Source organism: Myodes glareolus, chromosome 1 (assembly GCF_982192425.1).
Source record: "Myodes glareolus chromosome 1, mMyoGla1.1, whole genome shotgun sequence".
Taxonomy (NCBI): Eukaryota; Metazoa; Chordata; class Mammalia; order Rodentia; family Cricetidae; genus Myodes; species Myodes glareolus.
Window position 1 is genome coordinate 128,018,299 of NC_142026.1, and position 19,716 is coordinate 128,038,014.

Below are 19,716 nucleotides of genomic sequence, written 5' to 3' on the forward strand. Positions count from 1 at the left end.
CGCGGCATTGGCATCTGACAAGGTCCATAGGCCAAGGGCACATATTATTTCTATCCCAAGCCTGTGCTCTTAAGGCTCTGCTTTGAAATAGTGGGCCCAAGGGAAGGGAGGGCCCTGGGTGGTAGGCTAATGCTTGAAGGGACTGACCTCCCAGCAACAAGTCTTTTGAGCAAATTCACAGCTGCTTAGTTATGAGGCATTTTTATTATCCAGATCTGCTACAGTTCTTTCCCATGTGTGTGTGTGTGTGTGTGTGTGTGTGAGAGAGAGAGAGAGAGAGAGAGAGAGAGAGAGGTAAGTGTGGGCACACACATGCTGAAATCAGAGGTCAGCTTGTGAGAGTCAGTTCTGCCCTCTCGCCGTGTCTGTTCCCAGGATGGAACCACGGCAGGACTCAGCAGCAGGCACCTTTATCCACAGAGCTGGCTCAGTGACCCTCATTGTGGTTTCCTTGCACGATCTTACATATTTTTTCCTTGTAGTAAAATGCATCACGCGTTCCCATTTATGAGCGTGCAGCGCAGTGGTACCAAGCATATTTGCGTTGTTGTGCAACCATTTCCTAGAACTAGTCTCATCTTAGAAAACTGAAACTCGGTGTCCATTTAACCTCCTCATTTTCCCCTTCCACAGATCTTTCTAGGGACCACCATTCCACCTTAGTTTTAGGAACTGGACTACTTAGATACTTCATATAAATGGGATCTTGCAGTGTTTTCTGTTGTGGCTTGTTTCATAGAATGTAATGTCCGTGGATGATGTCATGGTCCATGTGAAAATTGTATCTATTTTAAAAAGACTGGATGTTGTCTTATTTTTAAAAATATATTTCTTATATTTGATTTTATTGAGCTCTACATTTTTCTCTGCTTCCCCCTTCCTGCCTCTGCCCTCCCCTTCAACCCTCTCCCATAGTCCCCATGCTTCCAATTTTCTCAAGAGGTCTTGTCTTTTTCTACTTTCCATGATGATTAGATCTATGTATGTCTCTCTTAGTGTCCTCATTGTTGTCTAGGTTTTCTGGGTTTGTGATTTGTAGGCTGGTTTTCTGTGCTTTATGTTTAAAAACCCCTTATGAGTGAATATGATAACTGTCTTTCTGGATCTGGGTTACCTCACTCAAAATGATGTTTTCTAGCTCCATCCATTTGCCTGCAAATTTCTAAAATGTTGTTATTTTATTCTGATGTGTAGTACTCCATTGTGTAAATGTACCACATTTTCCTTATCCATTCTTCTGTCAAGGGGCATTTAGGTTGTTTCCAGGTTCTTGCTATGACAAACAGTGCTGCTATGAACATAGTTGAGCACATGTCCTTGTGGCACAATTGAGCATCCTTTGGATATATGCCCAAAAGTGGTATTGCTGGGTCTTGAGGAAGGTTGTTTGCTAATTTTCTGAGAAATCTTCACACTGATACTGGATGTTGTCTTCACTGCGTGTCTACACCACATTTTGCTGACAGGGTTGCTTCCACCACATGACAGCTGTAAATGCTGCTGTGACCACGTGTGTCCATTGTGTATGGGCGTGCACATGGGCATGCATCTCTTTCAAGATAGCCAGCAATGGGCACACCAGGATTTTTAGATGGATTTCTTGTGTGTTTTACTTGCATTTTCATTATTTTAAATGTCTACTTCTATGACTTTACGTATAGTATTGTGCTTACAGAATTGAATTTGTAGAATTTTAGAACTTAAAACTTTATTTACTCATCTCCATGTGTCTTGCTGGTTTGTAGCAGTGGGGGAATGGGGCAATCAAATGGGGACGGTTGTAAGCCCCTTCTTGTTGTCCATGTCCCTGCTCCACTCTCTGCTCCGATTGCCGTCGCTCCCTCCGTCACCCATGCCTACCTGCCCTTTGCCCTGTTTCTTCTTTCTTCTTCCTAGATACTGGACCTTCTGGGGTCATCTGAGCAGTCACCCCCACGTTTCCCAGACAGGTGTATTTCTCGTTGGTAAATCCACCTGTCTCTCCTCTTGTTTATGACTGGGCTGCCTTTGCAGCTCTCTACTCTTCTATCCTGCTCCACGGAACTTCTATCATAGAACACCGTCGTGATAGAAGTTTCTAGAAATATACTATTCCCCCTAAATATGAGAGAATCTCCAATGGCAAACTACAAAGGTCACACCCCAAGTGACAGCTGCCGTTTACCCCCTCCCATACAGCCTTTCTAGCTTCAATATAGACGAAATGAGAATATAGTCGTCTTATTATAGGGACTAAAAGTAGACCTTAAAGATACCACATATGGCCAAATCCCTGTAGAGAAGATGACTCCCTTTAGATTCAAGAGGATACTTATTCACCCCGGTCTCAAGAAGTTGAGGCTTGGTTTTAAAATTAATTTGTTTTCTTCCTTACAAGCCTCCCCCCCACTACCCAGTGTGTGTGTGTGTGTGTGTGTGTGTGTGTGTGTGTGTGTGTGTGTGCATGCACACGTGTATAGAAGTCATAGGACAACCTCAGGCACTATTCCTCAGGTTCAATGCACCTTATTTCAGGTGGACAAGCTCTCTCCTTGGTCAGGGAAATGCAAGAAGCCAGGCTGGCTGGCCCACAAGCCCCAAGAACCCACCTCTTTTCTCCTCCCCAGTGCTGGTACTACATGGGTGCCACCACGCCTGTCTTTTTTATGTAGGTTCAGAGGGACCAGACTCAGGCCTTGGGGAGCTGAGATGTCATTCCAGCCCATGCCTTATTCTTGAAGGAAACTTTTAGTGTTGAAGCAGGGATGTTTTTTCCCGGAAGCATATGTCAGTGGACCTGAACTAGCTTTGCTGCATGGTCAAGAAAGTCGCACCCACGTGCACAGGCTCCTTGATCATGAACGGGAACTGGAGCCGTGTCTCGTGTTTGTTCCCATTGCTCTTATAAAACACACATGTTTCACAGGCAGATCTGTGAGACAGAAAGGACAAGATACAACATGGAAATACATGAGCAAGCCAGGCATGATGGTACACATCTGTAATCCCAGCACTGGGGAAGCTGAGGCAAGAGGATTAGAAGTTCAAGATTAAAAAAATAATAATAATAAAACCAAAGAGGGGGAAATAAGTGTGGGTAGTCCCTGCAGAGTTCTGTTTGAGAATAACTCAAAATTACCCTTGAGGGTCCCTTATTTGCAGTGTTTTTCAGTGTACCTGCAGCTCTCCTAACAGTGAGACATTTGCTCATTTCCCAGATCCCATTGCTCTCCATGGCAGGCTGCAGTTGCCTTCCTTAGGAGGATGAGGTTTCTCAGGGGTTCCGAAGTGAACCCGCTGCTCAGGGTAGGGTGCCCGGGGTCCAGGAAGTATAAGTTCACCCCCTCGGTAGCTCAGTTGTGCTAGTCTCTGGCACAAAGTATGGCTTGTGTCAGAGATGCAGAGCCCTGATGTTGGCAGTAGCAATGACTCCCGGGACACCAGGTGGTACGTGTGCCATGCAGGCCTTGTACCTGTGTGGTCTGGTCAGTGTGAATGAACGTGGACAGTTTCCAGTTGTATGTCTGTCTGAATCACTGGAAAGGGTGTTTGCCAAACTACGTGCATGTCATTTAAAATCAATGCTCTATTTCAGATACACACCACGAGCTGAAGTAATTAGCGTGCACCTGGGGATTTATAGTCTCCCTATAAGTTATTAATTGATCCTTCCCTTTCAATATTTTATGGACATCAAAATGCATTATTCCACTATCACGGAATAAAAATGGTGAACCTGTGTGCTTTCAGCTCCGTGACCTGGGAGAAACAAAAGAAGGCTATTTGTTATTCAGCGTGTCGGGATGCATACCAATGGCTTATATTTGGTGCCGAGCTGAAGCGGCAACCATGTGGGCTTGCTAAGATACTGCCAGGGGTGGGAGATAGGATGCTAGGTGGTGTTTTCATCATTCAGAAGGGATTTCTCCAAGCTGCTGCCCTTAGCACTTGATCTCCAAGTGAGCGGAAACATCACATTTATGAGACATTGGTTTGGTTTTGTTTTGTCCTCTCCCCGCCCCCTTTGTGCACGTGCGTGCTTGCTGGGGGTGGGGTATGCACCTGTATGCACTTAGAGGTCACGGGTTAGAACACTAAGCACCCCACTTCATCACTTATTCCATTGGGAGAGGGTCTCTCACTGAACCTGGAGCTCGGCTGGCAGCCAGCAAACCCCCTGCCGGTCACAGCACTGAGGCCCACAACCCAGTGCTTCTTACATGGCTGCTAGAGATTTGAACTCAGGTCCTCACGGTTGCTCAGCAAGAGCTCTTTTCCACTGAGACAGCTCCCTAGCCCCACGAAGCCTTTTTACCTTGTTATTTCTAGCAGCTTCGTTTTTAAACTTTAGTCCTACTTCACTTTATTTAGTGCCCTTTTGGTTTGTCGAGACAGGGTTTCTTTGTGTAACCTTGGCTGTCCTGGAGCTCTTTGTGATTCAGGCTGGCCTCGAACTCACAGAGATCTGCCTAGCTCTGCCTCCCAAGGGCCGGGATTCAAGGTGTGCACCATCACCCCACATTTGGTGCTTTTAAAAGAAAAATTAATTAACATTTTTACATCACGTCTACCATTTTCCTTTTTCCCTCTCACCGAATCTGTGCCCCTCTTACTCCCTCGCAAATCAATGGCTTCTTTTTCTTTGATTATTGTTGATATATATAGGGGAATGCATAACTATATAAATTCAACCTGCCGAGTCCATTTTTGTGGCTTGTGTGTATATGATTTCCTGGCTGAGCACTTCGTGTTGGGTCTTCCATTAGAGGGCTTATCTCTGGGAGGAGCTAATTCTCATCTCAGCAGTCATCAGTTGCCTGTGTTCTTTGTCTAGGGGTGGGACCCCTGAGGTCTCCCTTGCCACATGCGTGTTTCTGTTGATGCCGTCATTGTCAAGGTCTGGCTTGGGCAGCCCTTTTGAGGAGATACCATCTTACAGCAAATGACTTGATCCGGCTCCGACAATCTTTCTACCTGCTTGCTCTTCTGTGATACTTCCTGAACCTTCTGTGCAGGCTGGAGTTGTATTGTAGGCTTACCTGTTGGGCCTGGAAGATTGATCCCTTAAGTAATTCATTAATCCATAATACATTCATCTCTGTGTTGTGACCAGTTGTTTTCTGATGGTCTCCTTTGGCTGTAAAGAGGAGCTTCTCTGGTGAGGGCCAAGAACTACACTCACCTGTGGATATAAGAATAAGTTTTAAGAGCCGGGTGGTGGTGGCGCACGCCTTTAATCTCAGCACTTAGGAGACTGAAACAGATGAATTTCTGTGAGTTTGAGGCCAGTCTGAATTGTGAAGAGAGTTAAGAACAGCTAAGGCTTCACAGAGAAACCCTTTGTCGGAAAAACAAAAAGACAAAAATCAAAAACAAAGTATAAGCTTTAGAATAGAGTTAGGAACTTCCTGGTCTACTAAAGTGGAGATAGTGGGAGGCAGTGGGTTCTTCTCTGAGATCCATGATGTCACTAGGCCTGGGCAGTTGGTTAGTTTCTAGTACCGGCATGAATTTCTTCCTTTTGAGTAGATCTTAAATACCTACCAACATATGAACACTGCTACATAGTCTTGACTAACCTAGAATTTGCTTTGCAGACCAGACTAGCCTTGAACTTGCAAATCTGCCTCTGCCTCCTGAGTGCTGGGTTAAATGCATGCTCTACCAAGCACAGGCTGGGTGTGTGTGTGTGTGTGTGTGTGTGTGTGTGTGTGTGTGTGTGTGTTTAGTCAGAAAAAAATAAGTGTAAAGGTTTAAGTCAATACTTTTCTGGGATTTATCAATTGGTTTATTCCATTAAAAAGACAATTTTTTAAGTAGTTGGATTTAACAACTTCTTTGGGTATTCCAGAACCTTTTCAAGAATAATATTATTATGTGATTTTGAGTAGCTTCTACTAGCCTGGATCACCATAGCTACCCTGTGAACGCAATCTATGAAAGGTCACCATGTCCTCTACCTTACATTGCTAGTGTCAGGACCAAGGTTTATGGTGCGCCAGCAGCATGCAAGAAGCTGTGTAAGGCACTGGAGAGGTGGCCCAGCAGTTAAGAGTATTGGCTGATCTTCCAGAGAATCCAAGGTCAGTTCATTCTGAGCGCCCACATGGCAGTTCGCCGTCATCTTTAACTCTAATTCCAAGGAATCTGACACCCTCTCTGGCCTCCAAACATGGATCTAACACACATGCACGCAAAATACCAATGCACATAAAATAAAATGATAATTTTTAAAAAGAAACTGCACAACAATATAATGGTTGGTCATATAATTTCTCTAAAGCCGTACTGCCCAAGACAGCTGGCAGCTGTTCAAATTATAATAAGCTAAAATAAAATTAAGAATTCATTTCCTTGGTCATTTTTCAAATGCAGTAGTCGTGTTCCAATGGCTTTAATGCTCCTGTGACATGTACTGTAAGTTGACTGGAAAGAAGAGTCAGAATATTTGTATGGTAACAAACATTCCATTCTAGAATGTTCCAGGTTCCTAAATGTTGATTTCAGATTCTCAATTGGGGGAGAATTGACGTGGAAAGTATTTGAAATATTCAAGGTCTAATGTAATGTTAATTCAGAAAGGATCACCAGCACTAGCCTAAATATCCAGCTCTATAAATCCTTAGTTTTCATTCAACGTGTATGAGTGTTTGCCTGTGTTTGTGTCCGTGCACCACGTATGTGCCTGGTACCCACAGAGGCCGGAGGAGGACACGAGATCCTTCAGAACCAGAGTTGCAGATGGTTGTAAACTCCCATGTAGGTGCTGGGAACTGAACCCAGGTTCTTTGCAAGAGCAGCCAGTGCTCTTAACCACTGAGCCACCTCTCAAGCCCCATGAAGTCTTAGTACTGTATTTTACATTCCTACTTTGTACAAGTAGGATACTCGCTATTTTGTGACAAGCTTTCTGATCTCTGCTGATTGGGCCAAGGCCTCTACCTTCTTTATGTAGAATGAGTTTTTGGTTTTTCTCCTTTGCTTGTTGAGATCTTTCTTGTTCTTTCTTCAAGGCACTGTTCAATTTGTTTTGTTTTGTTTTGTTTTTCCACACTAGGGATCAACTCCAGAGCCTTGTGCACGCTAGGCAAGTGCTCCCCCACCAAACTGCACCCTTGAGCATCCCCTTTAATGTCTTGCCAGCTTTTGCAGATCCCCAAGCCTTCCATGCAGCCTGCCACCTCCTGACTTCTCCTTGTTTACTCAGAGCCTTGATGGTGCACTGTCTCCCGTCACATTTGTTTACTGTGTCATTGTTTGCACTCCATCAGGAGTGCTTGCACAGAAAGTTTCCAGAACTTGTGTGCGATGCCTTGACATTGTGAAAGTTCTTGCCATAGATGGGTCTTTGCTTCTTTAGCACAGGCGTGGGCAAGGCCTACTCTGTGTAAGCCATTCTGCTAGACACTAGGCATATCAGGGTGAGGGAATAAACAGCTTCATCCCTGTGTACATAGTCAAGGGAATGCCAATGCTGATAAATTCATAAACACGGCTTATTTTATCATTTTATTTGTTTCTATAAAAAGCTGTTTTTTTCCCCAAAGCTGCTTACGTAAATCCCAAGTTCAGGTAAGGCTCATTAGACTGAGCTTGCCCCCAAGGTTTGTACTTCTCTTCACAACCAAGCAGGAAAAGGATAGAAAGTTCCTTCACTGAAGGCATAGAATACACAGATTACCCACAGTCGAATATGTAGATTACCCATGGTGGAGGGAGAAATGCTCATATGGGGCAATTTTCACAGGACCCCTAAGCAACAAGTTAACCAAGATATTTTTATTTACTTGCAAAATTCCACAGTAGAAGCCCCTCAGAACCTTGGCTGAGCTTCCTGCTCAGTGAGTTGGAGTGCCTGCTGAGAGCCATGCAGCTGGAACAGGGAGAACCATAGGAGGCCATGCTGCCCATTGCTCAACCCTTCTGTTTTTTCACCCACCGTGGACTCTGTGGGAGTCCTGCCTTACAACGGCAGCCTGGGCACTGGCTTCATATTCCGAAAGCACTTTCCAGTAAACACTAACAAAGAAGAGATGAGTCATTGGCAAAAACGATGCACTCCCTTGTGTTCACGGAAGGTTGGAGTCGTCCTGGGACAGGCAACATCGGAAGCCTGGCTGGAGTGGAGAGATGCTCAGGAGCTGGGCTGCCTGATTCAGGACCAGGGCTCCTGGCGACTGACTTTCTCTGGTCCTTCTGCTTCCTCAGCGGATTCTTTCCTGCTAGAAAGATCTTCTAGCATCTCATTAAATTTCCATTTATTTTGGGGTGGTGGCGTGTGCTATGTCACACATGTGGAGGACAGAGAACAATTTTCAAGAGTCCTTTCTCTGTTTCTACCACTTGTTGGCAAGTACCTTTACCTGCTGAGCCTTGTCACTGGCCCCTTGCTATTGCTGACCATCAGAGGAGATTGAAGTAGCTTCAGAAGTGGCAGGAGCAAGCGTTTCCTTGCATGGCAATGTGCCATGCAGACCACGAGATCGAAGGTTCATGTACCAAGTCCCCTGTCACAATTACCCTGTCATTTGAGCTTTCCTGTCAGTAGAGTTTTTAGTTAGCTCTGTTTCACCTGCTACTTATTAAATAAACACTCAGAGACTTATTATTAATTATAAATGTTTGGCCGATAGCTCAGGCTTATTAGTAACTAGCTCTTACAACTTGAATTAACCTATTTATATTAATCTACATTCTGCCAAATGGCATTACTTTTCTTTCATCTTGCACTTCCTGTCTCCTGTCCGTGTCTGGCTGTTGACTCCTCTGACTCTGCCCTTCTTCTTTGCAATGTTCCAGTCTCCTTTCTGTTATGCACTACCTCAGACCTGCAGAGATGCCTGTCAGAGTCCATTCTTCTCTTTCATAGGGTAATTCCTCTATTCCTGTATAGATAGCACAAGAAATTGATGAACATAGTTTTATAGTGTTATTAATACTTGATTTGTGCCATGGCTTTCTCTTCCGTTTTGCATTTTTAGAACTCATTGACCACATTCTAAAATCCCAGGTGCTCCTGGGATTTTCACTGGAATTGCATTGAACTAATTAAGTCATAACAAGCTCATGTGTACACAGCACTGAGTCATTCATTCACATACATAGCTTTTGTCTCTTGCTTGTGGTCCTTTCTGAATCCTTCAGTGAACACTTACACCTGCTGGGCATGGTGTCTTGTGACTTTCATCCAATCTCTCCTGAAGCAGAATCAGACAGAGCTCTGTGAGATGAAGGCCTGCCTGGTCTACAGAACAAGTTACCAATCCAGCAAGGACCACATAGTGAGAACCTGTCTGGGATGGGGGCAGTTTACGTTTTATTTGTTAAATGTCCAATACTTAAGTCCCAGACAACAGAACAACTAGACAATAATGCAATCTGCAGTACTGAAAAGCATGGTTCTGAGCAGTTTGTGGCTCTATCGGGGTTGAAAAGGTGGCAAGTACTGGGTTTTGTTTTGTCTTGATTGGATAACTCTCCTACCTGTGTTATGTACCATATGCCCTTGCCGTGTGTGGTCCATGAGTCAGCTACCCAATGGTTGAGGCCATCCTTCCAGCAGGGTTACATCCAGGGTTTCTGTCTAGACAACATCAAGCATACATTGATTTACTGGTATCTTTCACTTTGCTTTTATTTTGTTGTGGGTGATTCATTGGTTGTTTGTTTGGAGGGAGTCATGGAGTTTGTTATTGTAGGGTTTTGTGGTGGTTATTTAGGGTTTGGGGTCTGTGAGATAGCCTCGCTATATTGCCCAGGTTGGCCTAAAATTTGCACTCCCCCCTCAGCCTTCCAGGTGCTGGGATTTGGGGTGTGTGTCACTTACACCTGGCTTCATTTGCCAGTATCTAGTCTTCTCAAAGAGTCTCCCATGCCGCTTGATCTCGGAGAGTTAGCTAATATGACAGGAGAGTCGATGTCTGGCTTTCCAGTGAAACACGCAGTCACATCGGCACTTAAAATGTCTGCGACACCCGCTTGTTTTTAGTAATGTTTTTAATTACATAAGCCATTACTTTTAATGTTGAAATGGATTAAAACTGCGAACTAGGTTGGCAGCCCTTTTGTCGACTAAATATCCTGACTTCCTGCTAGCTGACTTCCAATGTGAGTGCTTCAGTGCCTTGGTGACTGAAGGAGAAAAGATACCTAGTTTGGAGTGCTATGCGTGTGGGGAGTTTTCAGTCAGAATCTAGAATTTCACCAAGCTTTCCCTTAGCTCTTCAACCATGTTAAGGCCAATGATTGTGTTGTTATTCGTGTTTCTGCAGCTTCCAATCGTGGAAAAGATAAGAACCATTGCCCAGGCTGTTTATGGAGCCAAGGATATTGAGCTGTCTCCTGAGGCGCAATCCAAAATCGATCGTTATACGCAACAGGTAAACAAGATCCCTGTACTGTTAGTGGGGGAATCTGCCTTGCATTCTAAATACACACTCCTTGATTTGAGGACACGTAAGTTCTGTCTTATAATTAAGCTCTATCAAATTGCCCGAGGATCATCAGAGATTAAAGCAGTAACATAGGTCCTGTTGGCTAGCTAATGCATCATGGTTAGGGCATTCGGGTCCTGTTGACTAGCTAACAAATCATGGTTAGGGCATTCAGGGTCTGTTGGCTAGCTAACACGTCATGGTTAGGGCATTCGGGTCCTATTGGCTAGCTAGCACATCATGGTTGGGGCATTCAGGTCCTGTTGGCTAGCTAACGCATCATGGTTAGGGCATTCGGGTCCTGTTGGCTAGCTAGCACATCGTGATTAGGGCATTCAGGTTCTGTTGGCTAGCTAACGCATCATGGTTAGGGCATTTAGCCTCTGACTTGGGCACCTTGACTCTGATTAAGACTGTGGCTCTCTGGTTTGCAGTGTTGGGGATGGAACCTAGGGGCTGGCTCCTGTGCTTAGCCAGCACTTTCCCACTGGGCTCCATCCCTATTCGGGGTAAGTCATATAGGTGTCATCTCATTCACTCAGCCAAAAGTATTGGAAAGTGTTGCTTTGGTATGTGGCGGGGTGGGGGTCATCAGTATTTGATTTTTTTCCAGCATTTTCTCCTCATTGTGGGGCTCTACTATCTTAAAAATGCTTGCGTCCTGCCGGTGAGGTGAACAGGATTGGGAGTGTTTGGTGATATTTTTCTGCAGGTGGTTTATCGGCTTAGTCTTAGGACTGTCCTTAGGAATGAAAGACTCCATAGAAGTCAGAGTTTCAGACGCTTGCTGTCAGGGTCGCTACATTTATTACAAGTAACAGTGTTGTCTTTTTCCCTCCAACTCCCTTATCCTATTTATAAACATGTTTGATATTTTGTTGGATACTGTCCTTCTATGTCAGGTTGTTTCTGTGGAGTTTGATAAAATTCATTTTTTTTTTGCAGTCAGGTGGTGGTGGCACTTGCCTTTAATCCTAGCACTCAGCAGGGAGAGGCAGGTGATTTCTGAATTCGAGGCCAACAGTACTCCAAAGAGAAACCCTGTCTCAAAAAAACAAATATGTACTTACCCGACAGGGGCGATACCACAATCACAAACATGGTTTTTCCAGTGCATTTTAGGCATGCTGACCCCTGAATTTCTCCAAATGTAGGAAACCCAACTGCATAATTTTTAGTTGGGGACTGTGTTCACACTCTCCCCTGAAGTGGGGAAAAATCCTTTTTCCTTGACATTTGCAAATGTATTCTCTTGGCTTCTTTTTTTTTTTTTCCTATTTTTTGACACTGAATTACATTCTTGGCCCCAGCTTTTCTTTCTTCGTGTATGTGAGAGACAGTGTATGTTTTACACACATGTGAATGTATGAGTTTGCAAACCTGTAGAAACCAGAATGCCTGTGCTTTCTTCTATCTTGTTCTACCTACTGCCTTGACATAGGGTCTTTCACTGAAAAACTAACACTTTTGGCTGGGCTACCAAACCAGAAGATTTTCAGGATGTACCTGTCTCTATGCACCTCACCCCTGCCATGCTGGAGTTACAGGCATGCATAGCCATGTCCTGATTCTCACATGGATGCTAGGGATTCGAACTCAGGTCCTCACGCTTGCAAGCATAAATGTTCTTACCCACTGAACCATCTCTCTGGTCCCTGAGCTTTCCTTTGTCTATAAAAAGAATTCCCAGACTAGGGCTGTAGCTCAGTAGCTGTGCTTACGCACCAGCCTGTAGCACTCTGTAAACTGGGTTTGGAGTGAAAACCTGTGATCACAGACCGTGGACAGTAGAAGCAGGAAGCTCAGGATCGTTCTTAGCTGCATAGCGTGTTAATGGTCAGCCCCACTAACGATCTCGGCTCTTCTAAAACCCCACCCCCAATAGACAGTAAAGGATTGCCAGTCCTCGCTCTGCACTCGGATAATCTGTGCTTATTCTTTCGCTTCTGTACAAACAGCTGAGTGAAGTCATTGTCATCAAGTTTGGGGCAGTTTTCCCATGAGCTTTCAATGCGAAGAACTTTCATCTATCCTAATAGTCTTTTGTAGTTACAAAATATTTTTTGATACAATTTCCACTAGTAAATTTTCAGAGGCCATATATAATATATACTTTCATGGGAATTATTTCAAAATTTAATCATTCCACAAAATCAAAATTCTAGCCGCCAATTGTGGTGGTTTTTTTCTTCACCAAAATTCTCATTAGTGTGTAAAAGTAGGGGTTTCAAAAACACAGCCCCCCCCCCACACACACACACCCACAATTGATAATATCTCAAATGTTCTAGATAGTTTTAGGTTGACTCATAAGTAATTACACTCCGTCATCTGTCTGTCTACCACGGGAGTATTCCTTAAAAGTGAGTGTCGAATATGTGGTTGCAGTTAATTAGTGAGAGACCTCTGAAGGAACGCTGTGTGCTGCTTCCTTACACACCCTTCCCAGACACTGTCCTTTTTGTGAGATGCTGCACGTGACTTCCTCCCCTTTCACCTTTGGAATTCTGGGTCATGCACAGACTTGGGTCCTTAGAAATGGAAGCGGCTTCAAAAGTGACCTCATCTTAGTTCCTGTAATGTAATCACAGATCAAGTAGCGATGATTCATAGACCCGCACAAAGGGCCCTTTGCTTCCCAGCAGACTCCAAGAAGGACGGAACAATGAGACTAAGAGCCTCATTAGGAGCCTTGTTCTGGATTACCTTTCACTTTCCTGGATATTAATAGCCTTGGAAAGTGCTTTCTACAGCTGTTCCGCTGCTGTGCCTAAAAATAGCCTTGCTTACACACGCGCACGTGTGCGCACACTCACACGGACTTGGACACACACAAGCGTGCAAGTGCCTCCTCTTTAGGAGAACCTGCAGAGTAAACAGTAGACCTCACACCCTGAGAAATCATGGCCAGAAGCACACGAGTTCTTACTCTCAGCTTCCTGCTTGACAAATAGCAACAGCCCCTATTGCCCCTGCCCAGTCTGCAGCAGCATGCAGTGGCTGCAGAGGGGGTGTGAGATGCAGATGAAGTCCAAGGGACCGGCGTTTGTGGCACTGAAGGCAGTTCCTTTTCTTTCTTACAGGGTTTTGGAAACTTGCCCATCTGCATGGCAAAGACCCACCTTTCTCTGTCTCACGAGCCTGATAAAAAGGGGGTGCCAAGGGATTTCATTCTGCCAATTAGTGATGTCCGGGCCAGCATTGGCGCTGGGTTCATTTACCCTTTGGTGGGAACGGTGAGTACCGAGCTTCAAAGCTTTTTCTCATTCCATGTGACTGTCGTGTCTTAATCACGCTCTGCCAACCCTACCAATGGTACACTGGAGAAGAACTGCCAATACCTGCTATTTTTCTAAGCATCTTCCTCCAATAACCGGGTGAAAAAAAAACACCTCTGCCGTTGCAGGCCAGGCTCTTCTGTTTTCAAATCGTGTGTTCAGGATCCAGAGAGGCATAAAGTGGGTTTCCTTCAGGGACGGAAGTCAGCGGGCTGTCTGAGCAGCAGTGTGGCCTAGTGCCAGACTTAGCAAAGTTTTTCACATCGTTTGCATCTCAAACTTATCATATTATGCCTCTGTGGGGAAATTGGGGCTACTGCTCACCCTAGCCAGGACCTCGTGCTGGCATAGAAATGCCGTCGGAGTGGAGGATGCAACAGCTAGTTCTTCATAAAGGACGTGACCTCCTCACTGAAGACACAATGAATGCCATCCCAAAGGCACGAAAGAGCATGGTGTTCCTACCCAAGTAGTTTAAGTGTGACTGGGGATGCTGTTGAGAGAGCCGGAAGCGGGTGGGGTGAGAGGCTGAGAAGGGTGATGGAGCAGTACAGGGCCTCGGGGGGGGGGGGGGGGGGGTCATGTGATCTCCAGAGGTTTATCTATCACTCCGTCTGTGCTAGGGCTGCCGCCGCAAGGGGGAGGGGGTGCTTCCAGTGTGCTTTTTAGGAAACCAGCTGCAGTGCCTTGCGGAGAGAGCTTAAGGGGAAAAGAACCAGGCCCAAAGAGATGAGGTAAGTCAACTGGCGCCAGAGGCGGTTCAAGTCGGCATTGCAGCTGCAGAGACAGATGTGAACTGTGAAAGCAAACCCACACCATGATATAAAGATGGCTACATGCCGCAAGGGCTGGTTTGCTTGCCCGTCTCTTTGCTGTGGCAAAAGCAAGGTATGGGAGGAAGGATGGGGACCATCCTGGTTATTTGGGCTCGTGGTTTAAGAAGGAGTGCATACAGTTCATCATGGAGGAAAGACGGCTGGTCACAGATAACTGGGGCTGGACTTTTGAACCTCAAGTCCTGCCTCTAGAGACCCACTTCCTCCAGGGAGGCTTCACCTTTCAGACAGCTCCTTCAGATGGGAACCAAGTGTTCAAACGCACGAACCTCTGATAGGCATTTCACATTCGCACCTAAAAGGGAAGCATTTTAGTTGGGTGGCTTTGGGTAGTCACACTATTGTTAAGTATAGAACGGGGTGGGGCGGAGCCAGCGGTGCACACCTTTAATCCCAGTACTGGGGAGACAGAGGCAGACAGATCTCAGGGGGTTCAAGGCCAGCCTAGTCTATATAGTGAGTTCCAGATCTACATAGTGAAACCTTGTCTTTGGGGAGAGAGGGAGAGAGAGAGAGAGAGAGAGAGAGAGAGAGAGAGAGAGAGAGAGAGACGGAGGGACGAAGGGAGCTCCCAACCATGGGCAGTAGATTGACAGGGACAGGATTGAGTCTGGTATCGGATCATTTGAAGGGTTGTCAGGATACAGAAAAGAAGTCTGCACCCCTCTTAGAAACTTAGCCACAGCCAGGGAGATGGTTCTGTGGGTGAGTCTTCTACTTCCCTCCCCCTCCATGGCCAGCCTAAGACCAAAGCTGTTCTAGAAATTCAGAACAGCTCTGATTCGCTCCCAGCCTGTTCCCCGGCCTGACTTTTTGGCTCGTGATGACTTAATAAATGAGTGTGTGGACTGGCCCTGGAGCGGGACGGCTCACAGAGCTTCCTGGAGCAGCCCTCTGTGCTGTTATCTCACCTCCCAGCGCTCAGAAGTTCCTCTTGTGACCCCTCTCAGGGACAGAGGGAGTGTCCGCTCACTGTGGCCTGTTCCTGAAACAATCAGGCCAGAGGAGTCGGGAAGGAAGTGGAGCCTGAGCGAAGGGAGTCCTGGAAGGCAGGACACTGTCACGGGGAGGCGGTGAGAAGGCTGCTTTCATTTACACCACAGGAAGCTGCTTGCAAGCTGGGCACATTCCCCCAAGGAGACCAGGATCTCCTAATAAGGCTGGAATTTACTTTCTTTGACCCCACTCTGGGCCCTGCCGTGGGCTGCTGGAATGCTTCTAACCTTCCTCACCCCTTTGAGAGACACTGTGATAACTTCCTGGTGGGATGACTAAGGGGAAGAAATGGGGACACTGGGGGAACTGGCTCCTGCAGGTGGGAAAATTCTAGCAGAATGAATCAGTGTTATGCTTAGTCAGTTCACATCAGAGAGGCCAGAGCGTTTACCCGCTCTGGGCCTCCCGATCAGAAAGCATGTATTTATTGATTCATTCACTTAGCCAACAAATCATTGCTAAGTCCCTCCAGCCTGCATGCCCATGTACTTCATGGAGAGGAACCAGACCCCCATACCTCCCCTATGAGCCTCTGGTAGACAGACTTTGCTAAAGAAAGCCAACATGAACAGAGCGCTGTGGGCTTAGAACAAAGGTCCCCTCTTAATATGTCCTGAAGGGGGGCAGACACCCTTCACACCTTTGCTATTGCACACTGATGTTTGAAAGCAAAGAATGACAGCATAAGCCAGTCTAGCCTCCACTAATACTGTGTTCAGTCCGACTGGTGTTGAGAAACCACATGGAGAAATGCTAGGCGGCGTCTACTTTGTCCCTTCCATAGTTTAGCTGCTTAAATACCTGTACTTTCCTTTATTTACCTGGCCGCCCCATGTATTTCTGTAGCAGAACCGTCACAGAACATTCTGCCTGGTCATGGCTTCCTTTGGTATTGATTGACTCAATCGGTTGCTGATAGTGAACGCATCACACAGCGTGGAAGCTTCTCTAGTCTGTCTCACCTCCCCAGCCTTTTCCGCAGAAACACCTTGGCTCACGGGCACCAGAAGATCTTGCTGTGGTGATGTGGTGGTTTCCGTACGTGTTAAAGTAGCTGCGGATTTCTTCCTAAAGTAGCTTTCTTTGTTCCTACGTAAGAATGCATCCTGGCCTGGCAAGATGGCTGAGGGGATAAAGATGCTCGCTGCCCAGGTTGATGACTTGAGTTAATCCCAGGGACCCGTATGGTGGAAAGAGAGAGCCGACTCCTAGAAGTCATCCTCAGAGCTCCACTCATGCGCTCGCTCACACACACCCCCACACACAAAATTAATTAATAGAAAAGAATTTAAAGGACGCATTCCTGTGTGTTCTTGTGTCTTTGGGATGATGTCATACATACATATTCTTCCCAATATATTATTGAAAACTATGAAATAATATAATGTTGTCAGTCAGTACACCTCCACCACTCAGTACATCTTTCTCTAAGAAATGGAGAGATGGCATAGTTGTTAAGAGCACTCACTGCTCTTGCAGAGGACCCGGGTTCAATTCCCAGCACCCACAAGGCAGCTCACAACTGTAACTCCAGTTCCAGGGGAGCTGATACCTTCACACCAATGCACATAAAATAAAGTTAAATGCGTTATCAAAAGAAAAGAAGTAATTTGCCTACTGCATGCTTCTGTGGTGGAGAGGAAGGGAAGATCCTGTCTTATAATTTTTCCAACCTCATATTTTACAAACTGCTCTTTTCCCCAGAGCTAGTGACTTATAATAGCCAGTTAACCCAAGAGACTGTCCAACTTCTCAGAAAATAATCTCATGCCAAAGGGAAAAAGATAGCCATGTTCATTGTCCCGCCACATAGGTACAGTCTCTAATTTCTAACTTACAAAGCCTGGTTAGCCACCTGGCAGGAATATGTTACTTTGTAAGCCACATGTGTGAAGTAATGTTGGAAGACAAACTTCTTATAGAAAGGACCAGAAAGTCAACACCAAACCCTTAGTCTGAGGCAGCATATATCACTTTGATAGCATAAAAATGCAATAAATGGGGAGATGATAAACCATAAGCGCTTAGAACAATATTTAGCTTGGGCTAGACACTTTCAGGAGAGTTGGATCATCCCAGCGTGTGGGATCTGACCCTGTGGCTCTGGCTTGGCTGTTGGGGCTGCGGGGTGTTCTGCAGGTGTCCTGCTGGGTTCGAACCAGGAGAACCAGAGAGAGTGGCCCTAAGAGACATGTGCTCTGAGGGTGGTGTCTGGATCTGTCCCATGTTTCTGCCAAACGGACGTAAGAGGTTTCTCCCTGGTAATTAGTTCTGGGCCCCCTCACATTCTGTATTGGGGTGTTGAAGGGGTGAAAGGCTCCTTTCTTCTCAAAGAACTTTCCTAAGCAGCAATACATTCTCATAACAGCATGGAGAGGTATCCAACCAAGCTTGAATTCTTAGCAGATGTCCATTTGAAGGCAGCTTTTTCTATAACTGTTTTCCTTTGATATCATAGCGCTGAGGCTCTGAGCAAAGACTCTAGAAGAATTTGCGCTGTGAGTTCTTTCTTAAGGGGTTAGGGAGGCTTTGCTGAGTGGGGGTTAGTGGGTCTCACTACATGGCCCAGGCTAGCCTTGTTCCCAATTCTTCAGCCTCAACCTCCTAAACGCTGGGATTATATGCCTGAGTTACTATGCCGACACTGAATTCCTTTTCTATTAACCACTGTGGGGCTTAATTTGATGCCATGCAGTCTGGTTTTCAGTGACAGTCTTGACTGGAATCTCAGGCTTAAACAATCTTGCAGTTCATCTAGGGGAGATTAGGTCTCCTCGTGGTATTTCTGTGGTAGGCAGCACCATATAGGGAATTTCTAAGGACCAGAGTAGCTACTGAACTATAAGAAATATAAACACACTGGGGTCTGTCTCCCAGATTCATGAGGAAGACATACACTGTGGCAGGGACAGTGTGACATTGTAACAATCCTCACGCTTTCTTCCCTTCTCCCCTTCTAGTCCATTCCTTTTGGGCCCCATGCCTGGCAGAGTAGGTGAACTAAAGATTCTGCATGCATGCACACACCTTTTTTATTTTATTTTTTCCTTGTGGAAAGGGGCTAGAAGGTTAGCTTCAACTTGCTATGGCTTTTATCTCTGCTGTAAGTGCCCTGGTTTGGCCACATCGCTACCAGGTGCACCCCTGACATCATTGCCTTAGCTGGTTTCCAGAAATCAGGAAGCTACTCGAGCCAGTGGGGGAGTCAGTGACGTCACACCCTGCTGATGCTGGGTGGGGAGTTACTGGACCTGGTACAAGGGGGAGGGAGGTGAAACAACAAATTGGGGCCCCACCCTTCGGAGGCATTGCCGGTTTGTTCTTTCTCATGTTCCATTGAACTCGCTCTACTTCCCCTCCTCCCTCTCTAAGTATGAGCTGAATGTGGAACTGCCTGCCGGGTCTGATTCAGGCCAGTGATGAAGTCCTTTTGGCTTGCCGGGTACTTTCCCCCTGTACTTCTGAATACATAGATCTAGTGTACATGGGAAGTAGAAAAAGTCTAGATCTCCTGGGTAAATTGGGAGCATGGGAACCTTGGGAGAGGGTTGAAGGGGAGGGGAGAGGCAGGGAGAGGAGCAGAGAAAAATGTAGAGTTCAATAAAAATCAATAAAAAAAAAGAAAAATAGTGGGGGAAGCTAAGCCTGTTTAAAATTCCACTGGGCATGAAAGGTAAATCCATTCAGACCTTGTCGATTTTATTCGGAGGTATGACTTGGTGACTTGTGGCATTTTCCCAGAGATTTACATCCATTTACACAGTGAGAAGATTAAACACTCCCTAAGCTGGGCTTTAAGGGAGACGCACAAGCAGTCACCCAATGAAGAGTTCACCCTGTGAAACTCCACCAACCTGGGTCTTCCATTGGGAGCTCGCGGCAATGCGCTTCCTACAAAACCACCTGCTCCCCACTTCCGCTCTCTCCTCCTAGATCAATGGAGAAACTCCCATCCTGTTTCACAAAAGTCTCCGCGGAACGCAGTCCCCACTCTAGTGCCCTATCTGGCATCTATACCCCGAGTTAGAAATGAAGCGGCTTCCACTCTGTCTTGATCCCTGTGACCTCTAACCCCTGACTGGGCTCTTGGCAGTTCCCTTCTCTACCATACGTGGTTTCCCTTCCCATCTCTTCCCTATCGACACATCACAATTTCCTGCTTTCCCTCAAACATGGCCCTGGCCTCAGCTGCTT

At 46.0% G+C, this 19,716-nt stretch overlaps 1 protein-coding gene across 1 annotated transcript in view; it reads left to right on the forward strand.

Annotated features, from left to right (window-relative positions):
- Mthfd1l (methylenetetrahydrofolate dehydrogenase (NADP+ dependent) 1 like) overlaps nucleotides 1-19,716 on the forward strand; it is a 174,763-nt gene that overhangs the window by 114,713 nt on the left and 40,334 nt on the right. Inside the window, exons 25-26 of the mRNA XM_048419753.3 lie at nucleotides 10,251-10,358; nucleotides 13,496-13,648. Coding sequence (XP_048275710.1) covers nucleotides 10,251-10,358; nucleotides 13,496-13,648 — 261 coding nt within the window. The remainder of the gene's footprint in view (nucleotides 1-10,250; nucleotides 10,359-13,495; nucleotides 13,649-19,716) is intronic.